The sequence below is a fragment of the Natator depressus genome, chromosome 11 (genome assembly GCF_965152275.1).
Source record: "Natator depressus isolate rNatDep1 chromosome 11, rNatDep2.hap1, whole genome shotgun sequence".
Classification (NCBI taxonomy): Eukaryota; Metazoa; Chordata; order Testudines; family Cheloniidae; genus Natator; species Natator depressus.
Window position 1 is genome coordinate 44296187 of NC_134244.1, and position 18956 is coordinate 44315142.

The following is an 18956-nucleotide window of genomic DNA, read 5'->3' on the forward strand; positions in this document are numbered from 1 at the left end:
GAAACAGCACGCAGTCCCAGGGAAGGGAGAACCTTGTTTGGGTTGATTTGCCGCAGACCTCTCTGGTTGACTTTGGAGCAGCATTGCTGGGTTCTGGAAAGAGTCATATCCAGAACTCCTTGTCTGGATGGGTAGTTGGCAAAGCACAGGGGTACTGAGAGTGTGTATGTGGATAAAAGGGAAAAACTGAGAGGTGGGGAGTCTCAGTGCATCTTGTGTTTCATCCATTTAGGTCTGAATCTTGAGCTCCCTGGAAGTCAACAGGGTCCATGCAGATGCAGAGCTCTGCCTGCACAAAGTTCAGTGATTATAAGATCCTTATGGCTGGGACCATATCTTCTGTTATGTTATTATGTAAAGTATCTGGCAGAAATTCTCCTCTTAACAAACAATACATATTAATTCCATACAAAACTGCTATTTGAAGAAGTGGGGTTTTTACCCACGAAAGCTTATGCTTATGCCCAAATAAATCTGTTAGTCTTTAAGGTGCCCCCCAGACTCCTTGTTGTCTTTGTGGATACAGACTAACATAGCTACCCCTCTGGTATTTTTTTTAAAGTGTACTGTAAAGGCAGGGTGCAGTGGAGAGTAGTGATGTGACCATGTTCTTAAAGATCACATGCGCACACACAGGAAAAGAGTAAAGGTTGCACAGGCAATCTTGTCTTTGCCATTTGCTGACTTTGGAATGTTTCACTTTCCAATCTTAAATGTTCTTTTAATTTTAAAATGAAATTTCCTAGGTTTTTTAAAAATAAATTTTTATCATATGCAACTGTTTATATAACACTCACCTGTGCATTCCCTGGATCCTGCTGCTGCTCTGTGCAGGGCCGGTCCATTATGTAACTAATGGTGACACTCTCAGAGGACGAAAAATGCATCTGGGAATCAATGTTAGATGAAGGTGTCCCAGCCATATCATAGAACCATGGGACTGGAAGGCACCTCGAGAGGTCAGCTAGTCCAGTCCCCTGCACTCATGGCAGGACTAGGTATTACCTAGACCATCCCTGACAGGTGTTTGTCTCACCTGCTCTTAAAAGTCTCTGATAATGGAGATTCCACAGCCTCCCTAGGCAATTTATTTCAGTGCTTAACCACCCTGAGAGTGAGGAAGTTTTTCCTAATGTCCAACCTAACTCGCCCTTGCTGCAATTTAAGCCCATTCCTTCTTGTCCTATCCTCAGAGGTTAACAAGAACAATTTTTCTCCCTCCTCCTTGTAACAACCTTTTATGTACTTGAAAACTGTTATCCTGTCCCCTCGCAGTCTTCTCTTTTCCAGACTAAACAAACCCAATTTTTTCAATCTTCCTTCATAGGTCATGTTTTCTGGACCTTTAATCATTTTTGTTGTACTCTTCTCTGGACTTTCTCCAATTTGTCCACATCTTTCCTGAAATGTGGTACCCAGAAATGGACACAGTACTCCAGTTGAGTCCTAATCAGCGCAGAGTAGAGTGAAAGAATTACTTCTTGTGTCTTGCTTACAACACTCCTGCTAATAATACATCCTAGAATGACGTTGCTTTTTTTTTCTTTTCTTTGCAACAGTGTTACACTGTTGACTCATATTTAGTGTGTGGTCCAATATGACCCCCAGATCCCTTTCCACAGTACTCCTTCCTAGGCAATCATTTCCCATTTTCCCCATATCACCTTTCAATCAGCCCATGCCCCTTTGTCTTGCTCTTCTAGCAGCAGAAAGGGGGAGTGATGGAAGAATCCCTGTGTTGCATATATATCATTGGAGAATCACACGTACACTGGCGTGACTCTCAGTGAGTCAAGATGGCTTTAGGATCAGATTATGGCATTGGTGAAGCACAAAGCAGAGCATTGCACTGGATAATCTGGCCCTTTTTATTTGCCAGTCTCTGACCATTTGTTTAAATTAATATATGTATGAGTTCTTGTTGAAAAGTATTTAATGCCAGTGCTACCTTGCAGATCAAAGACCTTTCCCTGCAGCTAAGCTTGTGAAGGAGAAATCAATGAGGTGGGGATCAGTAGACATAAAGCTATAGAGAGAGATTCTGTACTTACCTCATGGGGCTAATTAGTTTAAATTTCCTCCCCTCAGGTGTTAGTATTTCTTATTAGGGAAGACTTTTTACACATGTAAGAAGCTCTTCTACACCAGGGAGAAAGAAATAATCATCTAAAATAAGGTGAAGTCAAAAGAAACGTGGTGGTCTTCAAAACCATGATACATACATGCAAGAAGAGAGAACACTGGGAAAGTGCGAGTTAAGGCTTCTGGAGACAACACTAAATTGTCTATGCATTTGCATGGGCATTTGATGTAGTTATTACTTTATTGTTTAGACAGGTGTTTCTAGCAACCCCTTTCCCACATAAAAAAATTTTGTGATCCCCTTATGGTTACTATGAAAGTAAGCATCTGTGGTAAAAATAAGCTTATCTCATGTAATTTTTTTTGTGTGTTTCAAGAGGTAGACTGAATACTCGATCTTGAAGGTTGAGGGTATGCAGGGGTGGCGTGGGAGGGGGAGGATAAGAGTGGGGTTTTCTTTGCTTTAAGTTGTAATACATTTTTCAGTGCCTCACAACCCCCCAGTTGCCTTTTGTGTCTCCCCCAGAGGTTGCAACATACCAGTTGAGAAACGCTGTTGTGGAGCCATGAGAAATAGTATTAGTGAGCACATTATTATGCAGGCACAAGTAGCATTTTAAACTGGAGCAGACTTTTGTGGACCCGAGTGGCAGCAAAGGGGTATAAATAAGGGCAAAACTGTTTTGCATAGGCACCTTATACTTTCGTTGCTCTCTTCCCCTTCAACATATTAAGTCATAATTTTGGCTTGAGTCATATAAGTCGTAATTCCTGATGGCTGCTAAGTGTGGAAAAAGTGGACTAAAGAGCCCTCACATGGGCATACAAATTATAGGGGACATAATGGAGTTATATAGAATAGTCAATCATATAGAGAAAGTAAATTGGACACTACTATTTAAATGTCTCATAATGCAATGAAGCTGAATGGGAGACGCTGTAAAAGGAAATACATTTTCCTAAAGGACAATTAGCCTGCGGAACTCTGGACCACAAGATACCACTGAGGTCAAGCTCTTAGCATGATTCAAAAAATGATTAAACATTTCTATAAAAAACAGAGACCATCCACAGTTACAGCAGAGAGGATTTTTAAAAACCTTAAAATTTAGAAGGGATGTAAACTCTCATGCTTCAGGCCACTAACTGACAGAGGTTAGGAAGAATGTCTTCTATGGTCAAGTTATTCTATAATTTGCCCACTTTTGGAGTTTCTTGTACCTTCTTCTGGAGACTTTTGGCCTTGGCCATTGTCAGAGGGAGGATATTGGACTGGATGGACCACTGGTTTGATCTATTCTGTGCAAACATAGTGTTAATATGTACACATAACTTGGCTACGAGAGTGCCTTGTACAGTTCTTCACACAATCCATTGTTTCTAAGAGAAGGAATAATACCAGGTTGTAAGTAGAGACCACTGGTGAGTCAGGAAGTATAAACATTCTAACAGGAAGACTGTGCCCCTGACGACTCCACCATATCTGTTAAGCCTTTCTACATTTCCTGTTGGGGAGGGCGTGTTGAACAATGTCTACAGTTTTAATAGATGGTCAGAGTTAGGACAGCCAGCTGTCATCTTGCATTTCCCCTTCTGCTTGCAAATTGGTTGGTGTGTGCCCACTGTACGCTTACCCCTTCCAGATTTTACCTGACTAATATACAATTAATAAGTATGAAATGCCATTTCTTCTCTTAACAGTCCTGCCATACACAGGTATGAATCTGCAACACAAAGTTCTTGGCTGCTTATAGTGCCAGATTTTTAAAAGAGTGCAGCTTCAGTGTAGTTCGCTAAATAAGGGCCAGATTTCCAAAAGTGCTCAGAACTCAGTAGTTCCTACTTCTGAAAATCTGCCCATTTATTTTGGTGTCTAAATGGGTGCTGAGCAGTTTTGAAAGTCTGTCCCCGATGGTGTGTTCTGAGCACTTGAAAATCTGGGCCACATAATATGAACAGTTTTACATCATATATATAGTATAAATTTAAAATACTATTTTTATACTTTTCCACCAGGAACCTGACAGCTGGGAAATCATAGAGGGGCTGAAAATAGGCCAGACTAATGTCCAGAAACCAGACAAACATGAAGGTTTCATGCTGAAGAAAAGAAAATGGCCTTTAAAAGGCTGGCACAAGGTAAATGTCTGTTGGGAGGAGCTAGTTAATATCAATTAATTGTATGTGTTTTAATCTTTGGTTGTTAAGCCCATGCATTGTTAAATAATTGCATTGGTTGAGACAGGGCATGTGACACGCCACCATTCAGTTACAAGTCACGAGACTTTGATGATAAAAAACACTTTTGCAAGGGTACCTCTTGGCTGAGAAAGGATCATGCGAACATCTGACCTGCACCAAAGAAGGCGTAACACAGGTTAACCCTGAATTTGCAGCACAATCTTGGGAAAGAGAGACCGTGCAGCATTTGGGCACTAGTTTGATATAGATGTCTGCCTGGTATGGCTAGTCTGACCTTTACAGTCAGAGTAAGGACATCTGCATTTCTGTATTGCAGTGAAATCTTTAAATAGCAGTGAACTCACTTTTCATTGAACTTTATTATGAGGCAAATCCTACTCCCTCCTCTGTGGGTGTAGTTGGCCCCACATGAAACAGAATTGCTGTCCAGGTGGGGTACGGTTTGGGGAGGCTACACGAGGAGTGTGCACACGCTAGGCAGGGAGGAACTAAGACCCAAAGGGGCATAGGAGTGCTAGGACTGTGGAGCCGACTCTGTCTCTTAGGGCTAGTCTTCTCTACAGGGAGATTGACGCTGCTGCAATTGACTCAGCAGGGATCGATTTAGCAGGTCTAGTGACGACCCGCTAAATTGACAGCAGAGTGCTCTCCGGTTGACCCCGGTACTCCAGCTCTCCAAGAAGAATAAGGGAAGTCGACAGGAGAGCGTCTCCCATCGACGCAGCGCAGTGAAGTAGCTGGAGTAGAGTAACTTAGGTCGACTTGCCTCTATAGTGAAGACAAGCTGTTAGGCTGAAATAAGTAGCTCTGAGGCATGGCTGCTTCCACTCCATGGCCTCCCACCACAGGAGCCAGACTAATTACTCAGTTGTAACACAGGGGATAGGGTTTGAGCAGAGGGCTCACTATTGCTAACATTGCAGTTGGCACATTACCGTGCATTGTAACAATTCGAGTTTTTCATCCTACTTCACTTAAGATGAATTTTTACTCTGAGTTCACCATGAGTAGTTTGTTTGCACTGTAACTTATGCTTCATTTGGCTGTTCTCTTATTACTGAGATGTAAAAAACAAATAAAAAACCTCTCCTGCTTGCTCCTTCATTTTGTTGCACTGATTGCCTGCCCACTCCACCCTCTGGTGTTTTTGCTTGCTGGGCTGGTGACTGGGTTCAGCTATGAGATGGAACTGTGAATGCACAGAAGCAAGGCCCCCTGCCCAAAATCCTTTCTTTTCTTCAATTAGTTTGGAGATATTGCTGCCCGTATTTAATTTTATTAGCTCCAAAATTGCTGTTATTGGATTTAGGTCACTATATTTATGTCAAAACAATTATCATCTTTTTGTTTGAGCAACAAGCTGTGTGCTGCAAGGACTGACCCACCTCTCTTTGACTCAGAGTAATTTTCCAGTATAAAATACATGTTGCTGAAAGAAACAGAAAGACCTGCTTTTATGCACAGTTTTTTCTGGAAGAGCATTAACCATGTTTTTGCTAAGCAGTGTGGGCTGTATTCATAGGTGAGTCTAAAATGGTGGGTGTAAGTAATATTTTTCTCCTCCTCCCCACACACTATATATTACACTGACTTAGTCTCATTTGTGGTTACCAAAATGTAACTTCCACACATCAGTCTCTTTGAATCCTGAACACCTGTTCTCCTTAGGTTCCCCCCCCGAATAGTGCCTATAAACATAATATTTAAGTGCTGACACATCATCCTGAATTTGACCTTCTGAAAGTAAGGGAGTTTATGCTGGTGTAACTCACATGCTAAGGGACCAGAAGAGAAGAGTTTATCAAGAAAAACAACATGTAAGAATGTATAGCATAAAGCAAGGCGTCTCCTACTTCAATATGCACTAACTTAGGCTCCTTCACACCACATTATATATTAGTAAGGGATTGTAACTGGATAACTGGCTCCTTAAATGGAATCAGGCTCAGCTCTCCTGTTCCAATCTAGTTGTGACCTAGTTTGATGTAATGAGGCAGGCCAGGCTGCCCCTTGGTGTTATAAATGGGAGATAGCACAAAGGTGAGAAAGTCCAGATCCCAGAGTTCAGAGAGGGAGCGTTGGGAGTTTGGAACCCAGAGAGGGAGCTCAGACGAAGAGCAGAACTGGGTTGAGAGCTTCAGGGCAGGTACCCCTGAAGGAAGGTGAAAGGGTCAGAGTGCCTAGTTGAGCTGTGGAGCCACATCAAGCTGGTGAAAGCAGAAGGTGGAAAGGTAGCCAGGGGTGGGAGAGCAGGGGTGTGTGTGTGTATGAGTGAGAGAGAGACAGAGAGACCTACAAATTTGAATGTACTGCTTGGGCTATGCTGGGGAATTCTGGATTATGACTGTGGTACTCCTGTAATCAATTAACCTTACAAAGGGCTATTTATACTTGGGAAAGCTTGCATAGAGTTACTGGGGACTCCAGAAGAAAGGGGAAACTGAGGTAGAAACACCAGTCGTGCTGCGGCCTGCCACTGGAGGACATCCCTGATGGGGCAGCCTTCTCACTGGGACTCCAAGAGAGTGAATCTAAGGGAGTCTAACCTTGTATCACCTCCAACGGCCAAATTATCAGCCCCTTGCGCATATTGGTGAACAGTTATATTGACTTAAGTGGGTCTACTCATGTGAATATCTGTTTATGAATGTGAATAAGTGGGTCACAGTCTGGCCCTGGATCTTTATCCCATTTTTACAAATCATTTACAAATATGATATTCTCAACTTGCATTCAAGAACTGGATTCATTAAACTGATTTTCAGAGTGCCTGTATGATGTGTAGTCTCTAAAAAAATACAGTGTGCTGGGAGACAGTGAAGAATTCACTAACGACAGTAATTGCAGCGCATGGTACAGCATTGATAATACACTAGCAGTTTACATTTGCTGTAGGCAGCATATTTCATCCTGAAGGGTCTCAAAATGCTTTGGTAACATAAGAGATTCCTTTGTATAATTTGTATATTAGTTCATCCAGTACCCAAATGCAGCATGCTTTGGAGTGAAATGATGTGGCTTTTTCGCTACAATATTCAAAACTGCACTACAGTTTAGAATAGGAAATGGGGGGAAAAGACTTTTATCCAGTGGAAAGTGTGGGAGAAATGTAGAAAGGCAGAATTACCTGCTACTAACATCTCTACCCTTACAAAAAAATTCCAAGCAGTCTTTATTGGCCATAATTTGGTTGTACATCTCCTCCAATTAATGTCTCCAGCAACACAGTTCCCCCACATACCAGGCTGAGGCATTGGTGTCACCTCCTGAGTCACTAGGCATCACTTCATGCAGCACTGTCATGAGGTACTTACAGAGGTCTCTGGTTCAAGTACTGGCCCTGCCCAGGTTGTTAGATTTAACAGGATCTCAACACAAGAAGTTTGTCATTCCTCTCTACTCAGTGTCCTCAGAGGGCTTGTCTAGACTAAGATAAAAGGTGTATTTTTAAAATTTGTTTTAACATGTTAAAAGTAGAACTTGCCCTCTCTACACTAGAGTTTTTAAAAATGTGTTAGGGCTTCTCTAGATTATGATCTAAAGGGGTGATGTTAGCACACGTTAGTTAACATCTTTTAAAAGTCTAGTGAATAGAAAGCACACTGCCTTCAACACATGCTAAGATGGTTAAAATAAAGCCCACTGCCTCGTCAATGCTACAGTTTCAGAATGTGTTAGCTAATCCATTCTAACAACACATCTTTTATCCTAGTAAAGACATACCCTCAGAGTAGAGAATATTGTTCTCTGCCCATCCTCTGTCATGCGGGAGAGACATATGGTGGTGGAGTAGTGAGTCTCAGTGTGGATCCCTTCCCAGCTGAAGATCAAAGGACCGCAAGAGTTAGGTGGTTCTACCTTTTGGTCTAGGAATAGCTTTGGGTTTCCTTTTTCCTGGATGAGGAAGCTAGAAAAGCCATTAATGTGGAATGTGACTAATGTGGGTGGGAAGAAAGCAATGGAGAGCTTGAAGAAATCAATGACCTTCTTTTTAAAAATGACAGGTTTCAGAGTAGCAGCCGTGTTAGTCTGTATCCACAAAAAGAAAAGGAGTACTTGTGGCACCTTAGAGACTAACAAATTTATCTGAGCATAAGTTTTCATGAGCTACAGCTCACTTCATCAGACGCATCTGATGAAGTGAGCTGTAGCTCACAAAAGCTTATGCTCAGATAAATTTGTTAGTCTCTAAGTGCCACAAGTACTCCTTTTCTTTTTAAAATGGTAAGCCGGAGCATCAGCCCTATAGACCTCTCTGGACTAGTCAGAGAGCAGGAAGCTATCTTGGGCTACCAACCATTCCCAGGGCAATTCCTGAGAGACCTCTCTGTTATGCCTAGAATATAATTGCTGCCAGAACAAATGAAAGCAAATAGTCAGTTCAGTACTGCATTTACAGGCTTTTTTCTGGCTCCAGACTCTTGACTGCAAGGTGCAATGGGATAACAAACTTGCTTTCAATAGATGCGATTTTACATAGTTAAAATTGTATTTGATCACTAAGAAGGAACGGTATTTTTTTTCCTGCAGCGCTTTTTTGTCCTGGATAATGGAATGTTGAAGTATTCAAAGTCACCAATTGATGTAAGTAAAACTGAAGGCCATTCTTAAATTTTGATTGAAAGCTTCGCCTGCTATGTGATTAAACCTCATTGCACTATGGATTCTTAAAGGAACACAAACTAGCAGATCATGGCTGATGGGCTCAAAATGGGTAGTGCTGCTTCCATGGAAGACTTCTGTGTGTGCTCTGCATGGATTTAGGATGGATGGGGAAGATGCAGGGCTGAGGGTGGGAGTGGGTAATGCTGGGGACCGCTGCTCTTCCACAACATAGTCTCTTCACTGACTCACTGGGGCTATCCTGGTGAACTGATATTGACTGGGTCAGCATTAATTTGCATAGCTTTCCACTTTGCTCAGTGACCTACCCCAAAAGAGCAGGTTGAGCTGGTGGCCAGGAACACCTTTGAAGAATGGCTCATGGAGGAGCGAGGGTGGTGGCTGCAGGAGGCACTGCAGAGGCTTTTGCTCAGATGAACCTAACCTCCAATGAATTCATCACGATATATGAGTTTCCAGGCCTAAAACCTCTCTCCTAAAGGGAGAGTGGCAGGGAAACTCTGCAAGTGCAAACTAGAAGTTTCCAGTACCCTACATGGGAAAGGAAGATGTTTTCCGTAGTTATCTGCATTGCTTATTTATATCTATGGTATCGGGTACCTCTGGATTTATTAAGCAACTAATGATCAAATCCAGCTCGCCTAATTCATACAAGTGTCCCCATTTAAATCAGTCATGGGCATGAAAAAAATGTGTAATTAAGGCTATCAGGATTTGGCCCTCTATCAGATATTTGCCATAGCAGAGGTATCTAATATGTTTACCATATTTTTGGGTTTACTGTTGTAGCTGATGTACAGTTACAGTATGATGGGTGAAAAAATTAGGCCTACGTCTGTGACCATTATAATGAAACTACCCCCTTACTCTTGTAGCCATGTTTTATTAAGATTATGCAAGTTTATTGTGTTGATAATCTTTCTGCATTTAGTCAAGACTGTGTTCTATAGCTTTTTTTAAATGTAATACACTGTGGACTCTCCCATTTCTTGTAATTTAACCAAATTTTTCAGACAAAATTCTGCCCTCAGATTCACTGTGCATTTTTGACTGACTGTCTGTTTTCCCATTGGGAGATGCACACATGGACAGAGAATAGGTTATTAGTCGAGTTCTGTCCCAGAGCAGAACTCTGCCTGTCCTGACTTTTATGAAAGTACAGAATAGATTAATTAAAGAGTTATGTATTTAATGAAGGCCTTGACTGATCAGCTGGATGTAATTTTTAACTTTTTAATTTGGTGTCTATTCTGTACAGAATCAAAATGGATCATTCTAAACTTAGTTACACTGTGGTGAGTCATCAAGGCTGTTTATTGGAACTGATTCTGGAATGAACTCTTCTTGGGGAGTAGGGTACTCTTTTTCTCAAAACAAATCTAGTGTGCCATCTGATGAGTACTGTTTTCTCTTGTTTTACTTTAAAATCTTCCCTAAAACAGGAAACAACTACATCAGTATTATTTCAGAGAGAGACAATAAAGCATTTGATGTTACCAGTTTCTTAACATGTCTTCTGATTTCAGATTCAGAAGGGCAAGGTACATGGAAGCATTGATGTTGGCTTATCAGTTATGTCAATTAAAAAGAAAGCTCGTAGAATAGACCTTGATACAGAAGAGCATATCTACCACCTGAAAGTGAGTAGTGTTGCAACAAGCTTTTCTTCTCTTTTCATTCACAAGGGAAATGCTTTAAATAGTAGCTATAAAGGATGAGGGAAATAGGATATCTTTATGAACAGATAATTGACTGTGGCCCTTCTTTTAGGTGAAGTCCCAGGATTCATTTGATGCATGGGTATCAAAACTGCGCCACCACAGATTGTACCGTCAGAATGAGATTGTAAGATCACCAAGGGATGCCAGCTTTCACATATTCCCTTCAGCCTCTACTACAGAGTCTTCACCAGCTGCTAATGTTGCTGTGTTAGATGGAAAGGTATACAGCATCCCTTATATGGAAACTCATCTTGAAGTTAGTGTAATACTTACAGCGGACTGGGTTCCTTAGTGGACACAGGTGGTGGATTCTGGTTATAAAGCTGATGTAATCAGCCATGGAAAAATCACCAAAGTAGGTAACACTGGCCAGTAAGCATCTGTGGGTATGTAGCTGAAAGGTTCATTGATTCAGCACATCCCTACTGCAGCCTTCATCAGTGGGTTTCCTATAGAGACCCCATTAGAGCGCTAAGCTTCCCTAAAACAATTTACACTACCCTGAGCCAGCAGGGGTTAATTTCGCTCTTTATTGTTTGATAATGTTCTTCTTAGCAAACAATTTTTCAAGCTGATGCTCAGGAAGTTTTGTTTTTTCCAGGGGACCTGTTTGGTATTCTAGTGTGCTGTTCTGAAAAGATACTTCTCAAGGACTGAAAAGTTTGTTTCAAATATATCATTAAAATTCAGATATAGAATTCAATTTCTGATTTAAAAGTTAGTGTGAAGATTAGACCTGTCAGCAAAGTATGGATCGTACCAACATATTTTAAATTTTCTTGTGTTGTTTTAGGTTACACAAAATAGCTTTCCATGGCAACCCCCCATACCATGTAGTAATAGCCTTCCTGCAACATATACTACTGGCCAAAGTAAAGTAGTAGCTTGGTTGCAGGATTCTGAGGAGATGGACAGGTGTGCAGAAGGTCAGTCATTCTCTTTCATGTCTTTCTTTATAAGTGAGACTATTGATATATTATAAAAAATGGTAAACAAAAAAGGCTAAGATACTTCTTTATGTTAATATAAAATGGCGCAATTAAAATAATAAGCTGGTAACATTTAAAACTGTTCATTGTGGTGGAGTATATTCTTTGTTTTCACATTTCTGGATGTCACATTTTAAATTTTATTTTTGATTGTTAAAAAAAATAATGCCATTCCCCTTTTAGGGCCCAGTCCTGCTTCCATTGTCCTCAGCTGGAGCAGCAGGTGCTCAGTACTACTGAAAATTGGGACAGTTATTTAGGTGCCTAAATGGAAATTTAGGTACCTAACATAGGTACTCAGGCTTGGAAATCTGGTCTCATTGTTTGTCTGAAAATTACAATGATCATAAGTACTGGAGTAAATCTATTAAGATTCTTCATCTTTAAATACATGTACATGGCATACTGCCACTTTTTACTTGTTTCATTCACCTCCATCTCCAAAAATATGAAATATAATAAAATTTGGTAAGAAGACGGGAATTCCTCTTGTTTTATTATGGTTTATTCTATGTCTTATTTTTTTTGCCACCAAAATTATTTATTTAAACAGAATCAAATGGCTAGCAAAGTTAGCTGAGTGGAGAATCAAATGGCTGGCAGAATTAAGTATGCAGTGAGTGAACTCAGTGGCAAATAAAGTTGATTGGCAAAATAATAGCCACTAGGGACTATTTTCCAAATGGTGAAACAGGTTATCAGACTTGGAGTAATGTATGTCAGATACCAAATGAAGATACTGAAAGAAAGCAGAATTTGGAGCGTTGTGAGAAAACATAAGCCTCAAACCCTGCAAATGCTTACACATATACTTCCTTTTATGCACATGCACTAGTGTTTGCAGGGTTGGGGTAATAGTTGCAGAAATGCCTAGTGATCCTATTAACTGCTGGGGCAGAGAAGATGGTGGCTTTATGCTGGTGGCAGAAGAAGAGGGTAGAGATCCAGCAAGTGGGTCTGAGGGCTAATTGCCTCCTCTGGTGCCTGTCCCCCTCCCCTTTGCAGAAAGATGAGGTTACCAATTGGTACATAATCCTTATTATAGAGTCTGGACTGCATGAAGGAGCAAATTCCAGTCTTTGATTTCTTTGTAGTGTTATAGTGTAGACAATTGTGCTCTCTGCTGGTTTATGATACCAGAGTAAAAACTGTCTGTCAGTCAAAGTACTTAATGTATTTTCCTTTTTATATGTATTAGATCTTGCACACTGCCAATCAAACCTTGTGGAACTTAGTAAGCTTCTTCAAAATTTAGAAATACTACAGAGGACTCAGTCGGCACCGAGCTTCACAGACATGCAGGTAAAATGTATTTGCAAACTGGTTTGTAGATGCTCTAGTCATTAAATGCCTTTGGGTTTGAAACATTTCCTACGTATGGCAAAGGATGTTGCATTTTAAATCAGACTACTTTATGTTCTGGAATTTTAGTACTCCTCTGGTTAACAGGATAATTTAATAATGATTGCACCACATGTGTCAATCCCTCTTCCTCCCTCACCCCCACCCGCCACGAAAAACATCTTATTGATATAAGGTCTTTTACTAATTTGAGGTAGATGGGATTACTCCTATGTCCTTTGCCAAAAATATAACTTAATAAAAAAATATGCGGAGTGCTGTTATACTGCTGTATACGGTATGTTTAAGTAGCAGTGAAATTTAAGGGGATGGGAGACCCAAAACTGGAAGTTATCAAGCACCTCCCGAGTAGCGTTGAACGTTATCAGTGCCTGAGCACTCTAGGCAAGTGGGAGTTCAGGGTGCTCAGCACCTTACATGATTGACTCAGTAATGTGGACAGTCACAAAGAGCTGAGAGGACTGATTCTGTTCCCACCAATCAGAGTGAGTTTGCCACTGATTTCATTCGGAGCAGCAGCAGGCCCTAAATCATTAATTTTTTTATTCAGTCCTTGCTCATGTAAAACTCCTGTTGACTTCAGTGGGGGTGAAATGCAGGCCCATCTAAACTCAGTGGGGGTGTTTCCTAAAGGTGTTTTGCCACTGAATTTTCTGGGGCCTGGATTTCACCCTGGGAGTTTTCTCTGAGTAATGACAGTAAAAATCAATAAGAACGCAGGATTTTGCCCTAAATATTTTGTTCTGACAAATAAAATATACTTGGTAATTTTGTTAAATACACAATTGGTTATGGTATAATGTTTGTCTCTAGTGCTTAGTGGTCTTGTTTTAAATATCCTGTGGCTAACTTTGTAGGTAGATCAACAGAGTGACCACCAGAGTTTCTATTCTGTCCTTACTCTCCTATTTATTGATGTCTAACATTATGATTCTATACTAACTGCTGTCCTACCTGTGTCAACTTATAGTGCTTTGTTGCTTTTAACTATTTGTGTAATGTAGGCTAACTGTGTAGATATTGCAAAGAAAGACAAGCGGGTCACAAGACGATGGAGAACAAAAAGTGTCAGCAAAGATGCAAAAATACAACTTCAGGTACTGAATTCGTATTGTTTGCCTTTCCATTGTACTTTCAGATTAATTTATGCATATGAAAGCAATTGATGCAATGTGCTGATTATTTTATACCTGATGGTTTGATTTCAAGCCTGAGTTGGTTATTTAAACCCAAGATAAGATAGTGAGAAATATATTGATTTTACTCTCATTGGTATGAAGACATTGCCAGCTACAGAAAGGTGGAGGGACTGAGCGCCAGTGTCAATTAGGGTACAAAGAAGGCAATTTGTGTATAATGCTCAGCATATTAAGTAGGTAGCTGCTATGGAGGGCAATTGGTCTGGAGGCACTGAGATAAAAACAGAAAACAAGAATGGAATACACAACAAATGCAGCCCTCTTAGGCCATGTCTGCAGGGAGCTTTACCAGTGGGACTTTCCCCCCGAAAGTTCCCTGGTTGTAGAAAAGGCCATTCTGTGAATTCTTAGTTTCCATGACACAAATTTACAAAGAATTCATTATATGAGGGGAGAGCAGTGTCCCTTTTGTTGTAGTTGAAGCATAAGGCACTTATAAGAGATGGATTGTGTACTGAAATAAACACTTTACACTGGTATTTTAGTCAGCTCCACTATGCCTTCCTATGTTTTGTGTGAAACAACTGTGAATTTTGGGGCCTGATCCAAAGCCTATTTGTTGTAATTCTCCAGCAACAGGTAACAAACACTGTGTTCAACATTATATATCCATCAAAGTAATTTCTTGTGTGTGGCTACATAAATGACTGTTAGATATTAATTCCTTATAACAGCTTTTGCTCCATTTAAATACCCTGAAAGTAGTAAGAGCTTTGCAAATCTTTGCTGTGTCCCCTAGAGTCAGTTAAGGAGCTCACTGTGATTCATTTGAAATGGACAGCCTGAAGCATAAAGTTAAATAATAAAGTGTAAACCGTTACTGTTTCCCGGCGTTAGTGATGTCTGTTCACCAGGTCTTCACTACACTACATTTTCAAAATGGGTGACAGAGCTAAGCACATATTAGTATTAAAAGTCTGCATGAAAAGTAGGATTCTGGTTGAGTTACAGTTCTGATTGCTTTGTTCTCAGAAGATAATTGTCATTTGAGGCCGTATGTTCCCCTGCTGCTGCACAGCACAGAAGCAGCAAAAGTGCAGGAGAAAGAACTTAAAGGTCCCTAAAAGTGGAAGTGGAGCCAACTTCTCATCCATCACCTCACTCTTGGAGAAGCCTCTGTGCACAAAAATCACATGGGCTCTGTGAGTTCTGGAGCACGTAGAGGAGCTATAAAGCAGCTACTGAATGTGGCATGTTCTCTTCCAAAGCTAGCTAACTCGTTTTTCAGAGGGGGTAACATATAGCCATCAGCAAGACATTTCAGTGGGCCATGCTTCCAGCGAGTGAGACATGAGGGAGCAGTGTAGATGGATGTCCTTCTGTATGGAAGGCCTGAGACCTATAGGTATAGATCCACACTTAAAACAGATCAAATATAAGATGCTGTGAGGGATTTTGTCCCCTGCTCTGGCATCACTGGATAAAGAAGCCCACAAGAGGGCAGGGGAGAATTCCCCCAGTGCAGGCTACCATAGTCCACCCTGCGCTGGCCCACTCACAAGCACAGGGGCATGCTGGGGGAAGAGCCATGGTGCACAACGCTGTGGTCATTCTGGCTTGTGTTGCAGTACCAGAGAGGCTGTCATAACTTGCAGCTGCCTCCCAGTCTGCTTTAGTTATGCTGAGGGCTGTTTCCATCCCAGAATCAAGAGGGCACACAAGTGATTTAAAGCACTGTTGCCTCTGTCTCCCTGAGATGTGCTTTCTGTGCTGCATCTCTTGGCAGCACAGCTCAGAATCTGACCTATCCTGTCCTGAAGGCCACACTCTTTGTTCTTAGCATAGCCACATTGTTTCACCCTGGTCTACACTACAAACTTATGTCAGTATAACTACATGGCTCAGGGGTGAGTGACGTAATTCTACCGATCTAACCCCCCTGTGTAGACAGTACTATGTCAACGGGTGGGCTTCTCCTGTCGACATAGCTAGTGCATCTCAGAGAGAGAGAGAGAGTACCTACGCCGATGGGAGAAGCTCTTTCGTCAGATGGATAGCGTCTTCACTAAGCGCTACAGTGGCGCAGCTACATCGGTGCAACACTATAAGTATCGACAGGCTCTTCATCTTAAGAGGTGATTGCCTCAGAAACCCAGAGTTTTTAGGATAGTTTGTCCCTGTTATGTTTTGCCTTAGGGAGGGGAATAGAACACTTGTGTGGGTCTGCTAATGTGACATTGAGTCTATCCCACTGCTGTATACAGGATAGACTTTATTATTCATAAGCCTTCCCTAATAGATGGGTGTTTGATCTAGCCTTGAATATTTCCATTAAGTGGAATTCCACAGTCTCCTTTGTCAGCTTGTTTCATTGCCTAACAATAGAACCACATGGAAAAGATCTTATTTTCTTTGTCGTAAAAATCAAACAACTTTTTTTTTTTTAAAGAAACAGTAATGCTTTTCAAAGTAGTCATATACCAGATCCATGAATTTGAGTGGCTTCGTACCTTTGGCTTTGTATCTTATGATAGTTGCTTGAAAATGTGGATCTAGGGTATCTGCATTTAAATTGATACTGCTTCTATATAGTGTCAGTGGCAGAGTTGGAATTAGAATTGGGGTCCCAGATTTCTACTCCTGTGCTCATCCCTATAGACAATATGGACACTATCAAAATCTCTTCTAGATTTCTATGTACTGTGTTCTACATCTGTTTTTGTAAATAACATTGCTTTTGTTATATTCCCTACTAACATATATTTCTGGAATATTCACTCTAGGTATACATTAAAACACATGTTTTTTTCCTGGGATGCAAGTCTTGCTGCTTGCTATAGTTTCTGCTAATACATTTTCATCAATTTATGTCCCAGTCTCTCAAAGACTTCTACACATGCTTAACTTCACTCACGCAAGTAGTCCCACTGACTACAATGAGCCTAATCTTATGAGTAAAGTTATGTATATGCATGTTTGCAGGATTGAAGACCTTTTTTGTTAAATTAACAGCCCAAACCTGCATACATTTACTTCAGAGACTAGCACTTAATCAGTGGGTATGCTTCTTGGATAAAGGGCTACATGCCTGAGAAATGATGTTCAGAAACAGGTCATAAAGTACAAAATGTTCCAAGATTTGTCTAAATGAAATTATGTAACACAAAAGTCTGGTTGATCTACCTTTTGCCGTTCTGTTAATGGAACTTTTGTACAGGGAAGCTTGGTTTTTGTATTCTTTTTTCTGTGTTATGAGTAAAATGTAAATTTGTAATTTTCATGATAGGCTAAGGGTTTTCAGAAGAAAAAAAGATTGTGTTTTGTAACTGGAGTTCCATTTTTAGTGTTCTTAAGTTGACTTTTTTTTTAGCTCAAAATAATAAAATTGCAGGCTTGTTTTACTAATAAAAATTGTTTTAAAGATAGTCAAAAATATTTATCTACATTCTCTGTGCTAGGCCATCTTGGAGAGTTAGCTTGCTGTTATGAAGCTCTTAGCATAACAGTAGAACCAAAGCAAAGTGACCCTTCCAACCCCAAAGACTACTTTGACTCCCCTTCTGATTAATATTACATGTTCTGGTTCACTACTGGGATTTCGTGTGTTATCTCACTTTGTAATGTATTCTTGAGGCCATATGAAGTCCGTCATTCACATTTTAGCCTGCGTGCAAAAAACAGCACATTTTCTTTATGAACCACAGTACGTGTATCTCACGTAGCTAAATTATAAGAGCCTATTTCTGGCGGAACTTGGAACAGAGGTTCTTTTCTACAGGATGGGGTTCTGCTATAGAACAAAGTCTCCGTTACAATCAGTACAATCTTTCTTACACTGAAGGAGATTTTTTTCCCTAGTGCTGGTGTTATATAAAATGGTGGCTGTGACAATTACTACTCTGTAGGAGTAAAAATTTGATTAATAGGGTTTTTCCCCTTCCCAGTGTCATCAATGCTGCAACTAGAATCAACCAGTCTGTATAAGAAGCAGCTGTCTTCCCATGCACATCACTTTATAACATACCAGCTGAACTTTACTGAGTTCAAGGAGTGGAAGATTTGAATGAATTCTCGAACAGGTTGTCCTATACATATGTATAGCAGTGTCCACAGGTCACCAATCTGGACTGTTGTTGTTCTTTTTGTTTTAGTATTTCAAACAATTATTTGGTGCCCAGGCTATATTTTGAATACATAAAAGTGTATAGTTCTAAAAATATCCCTGTGCCTGAAATGGGAGGAGATGTATGGAGGAACGTATGTGTATGTATTCTTTTCTTTCACATGGACAATGGGAATTGTGCATGAGGAGAAAATACATCTTTAGGCAAGAAATCAGATTTTCTAGTCTTAAAAAATGTTGAGATTTCTCAAAATGGCATTACTTGCAGGTAAATATGAAAGGAGAATGTTTTGTGACAGGCATGCAGCTATACTGTATTGAAAAATTACTTCCTTGACTTTATGTCAACAGTATGAATTTTAAAAAGTCATTTAGAGTCAGTTAAAAGGTGAACCTGGGCATAAATCTTTTCAGTATCAGGGATTCAGAAGTGCAAATAAAAATATGTGACAGGGTATATACCAGGCATCTGATGTCCCTTGCCTTGCCTGCCCAAAGCCGGTGTCCTTTTGGGGAAAAAGAGAAGCATGTTTAGACCTCCAGAGCTGTTGAGAGACACCACCCAGGATCAGCTGCTTGTGGAACCACTGAGAATTGCTCCTCCAGGAGCTAAAAAGGCCGGAACGGTGTGGAAGCCAATCAGGGCCCAGCAAGCAAGATAAAAGGGCTGACTGCATCCTCCTCTGGGAAGCAGTTTGGGTAGGCTGGGACAGGG

General features: G+C 40.6%; 1 protein-coding gene across 4 annotated transcripts in view; it reads left to right on the forward strand.

Moving 5' to 3' along the window:
• OSBPL6 (oxysterol binding protein like 6) overlaps positions 1 to 18956 on the forward strand; it is a 247104-nt gene that overhangs the window by 116958 nt on the left and 111190 nt on the right. For all 4 annotated transcript variants that reach the window (XM_074967668.1, XM_074967670.1, XM_074967671.1 and 1 more), the window contains 7 exons: positions 4099 to 4221; positions 8815 to 8868; positions 10434 to 10547; positions 10678 to 10848; positions 11422 to 11554; positions 12816 to 12919; positions 13984 to 14076. In XM_074967668.1, coding sequence (XP_074823769.1) covers positions 4099 to 4221; positions 8815 to 8868; positions 10434 to 10547; positions 10678 to 10848; positions 11422 to 11554; positions 12816 to 12919; positions 13984 to 14076 — 792 coding nt within the window. The remainder of the gene's footprint in view (positions 1 to 4098; positions 4222 to 8814; positions 8869 to 10433; positions 10548 to 10677; positions 10849 to 11421; positions 11555 to 12815; positions 12920 to 13983; positions 14077 to 18956) is intronic.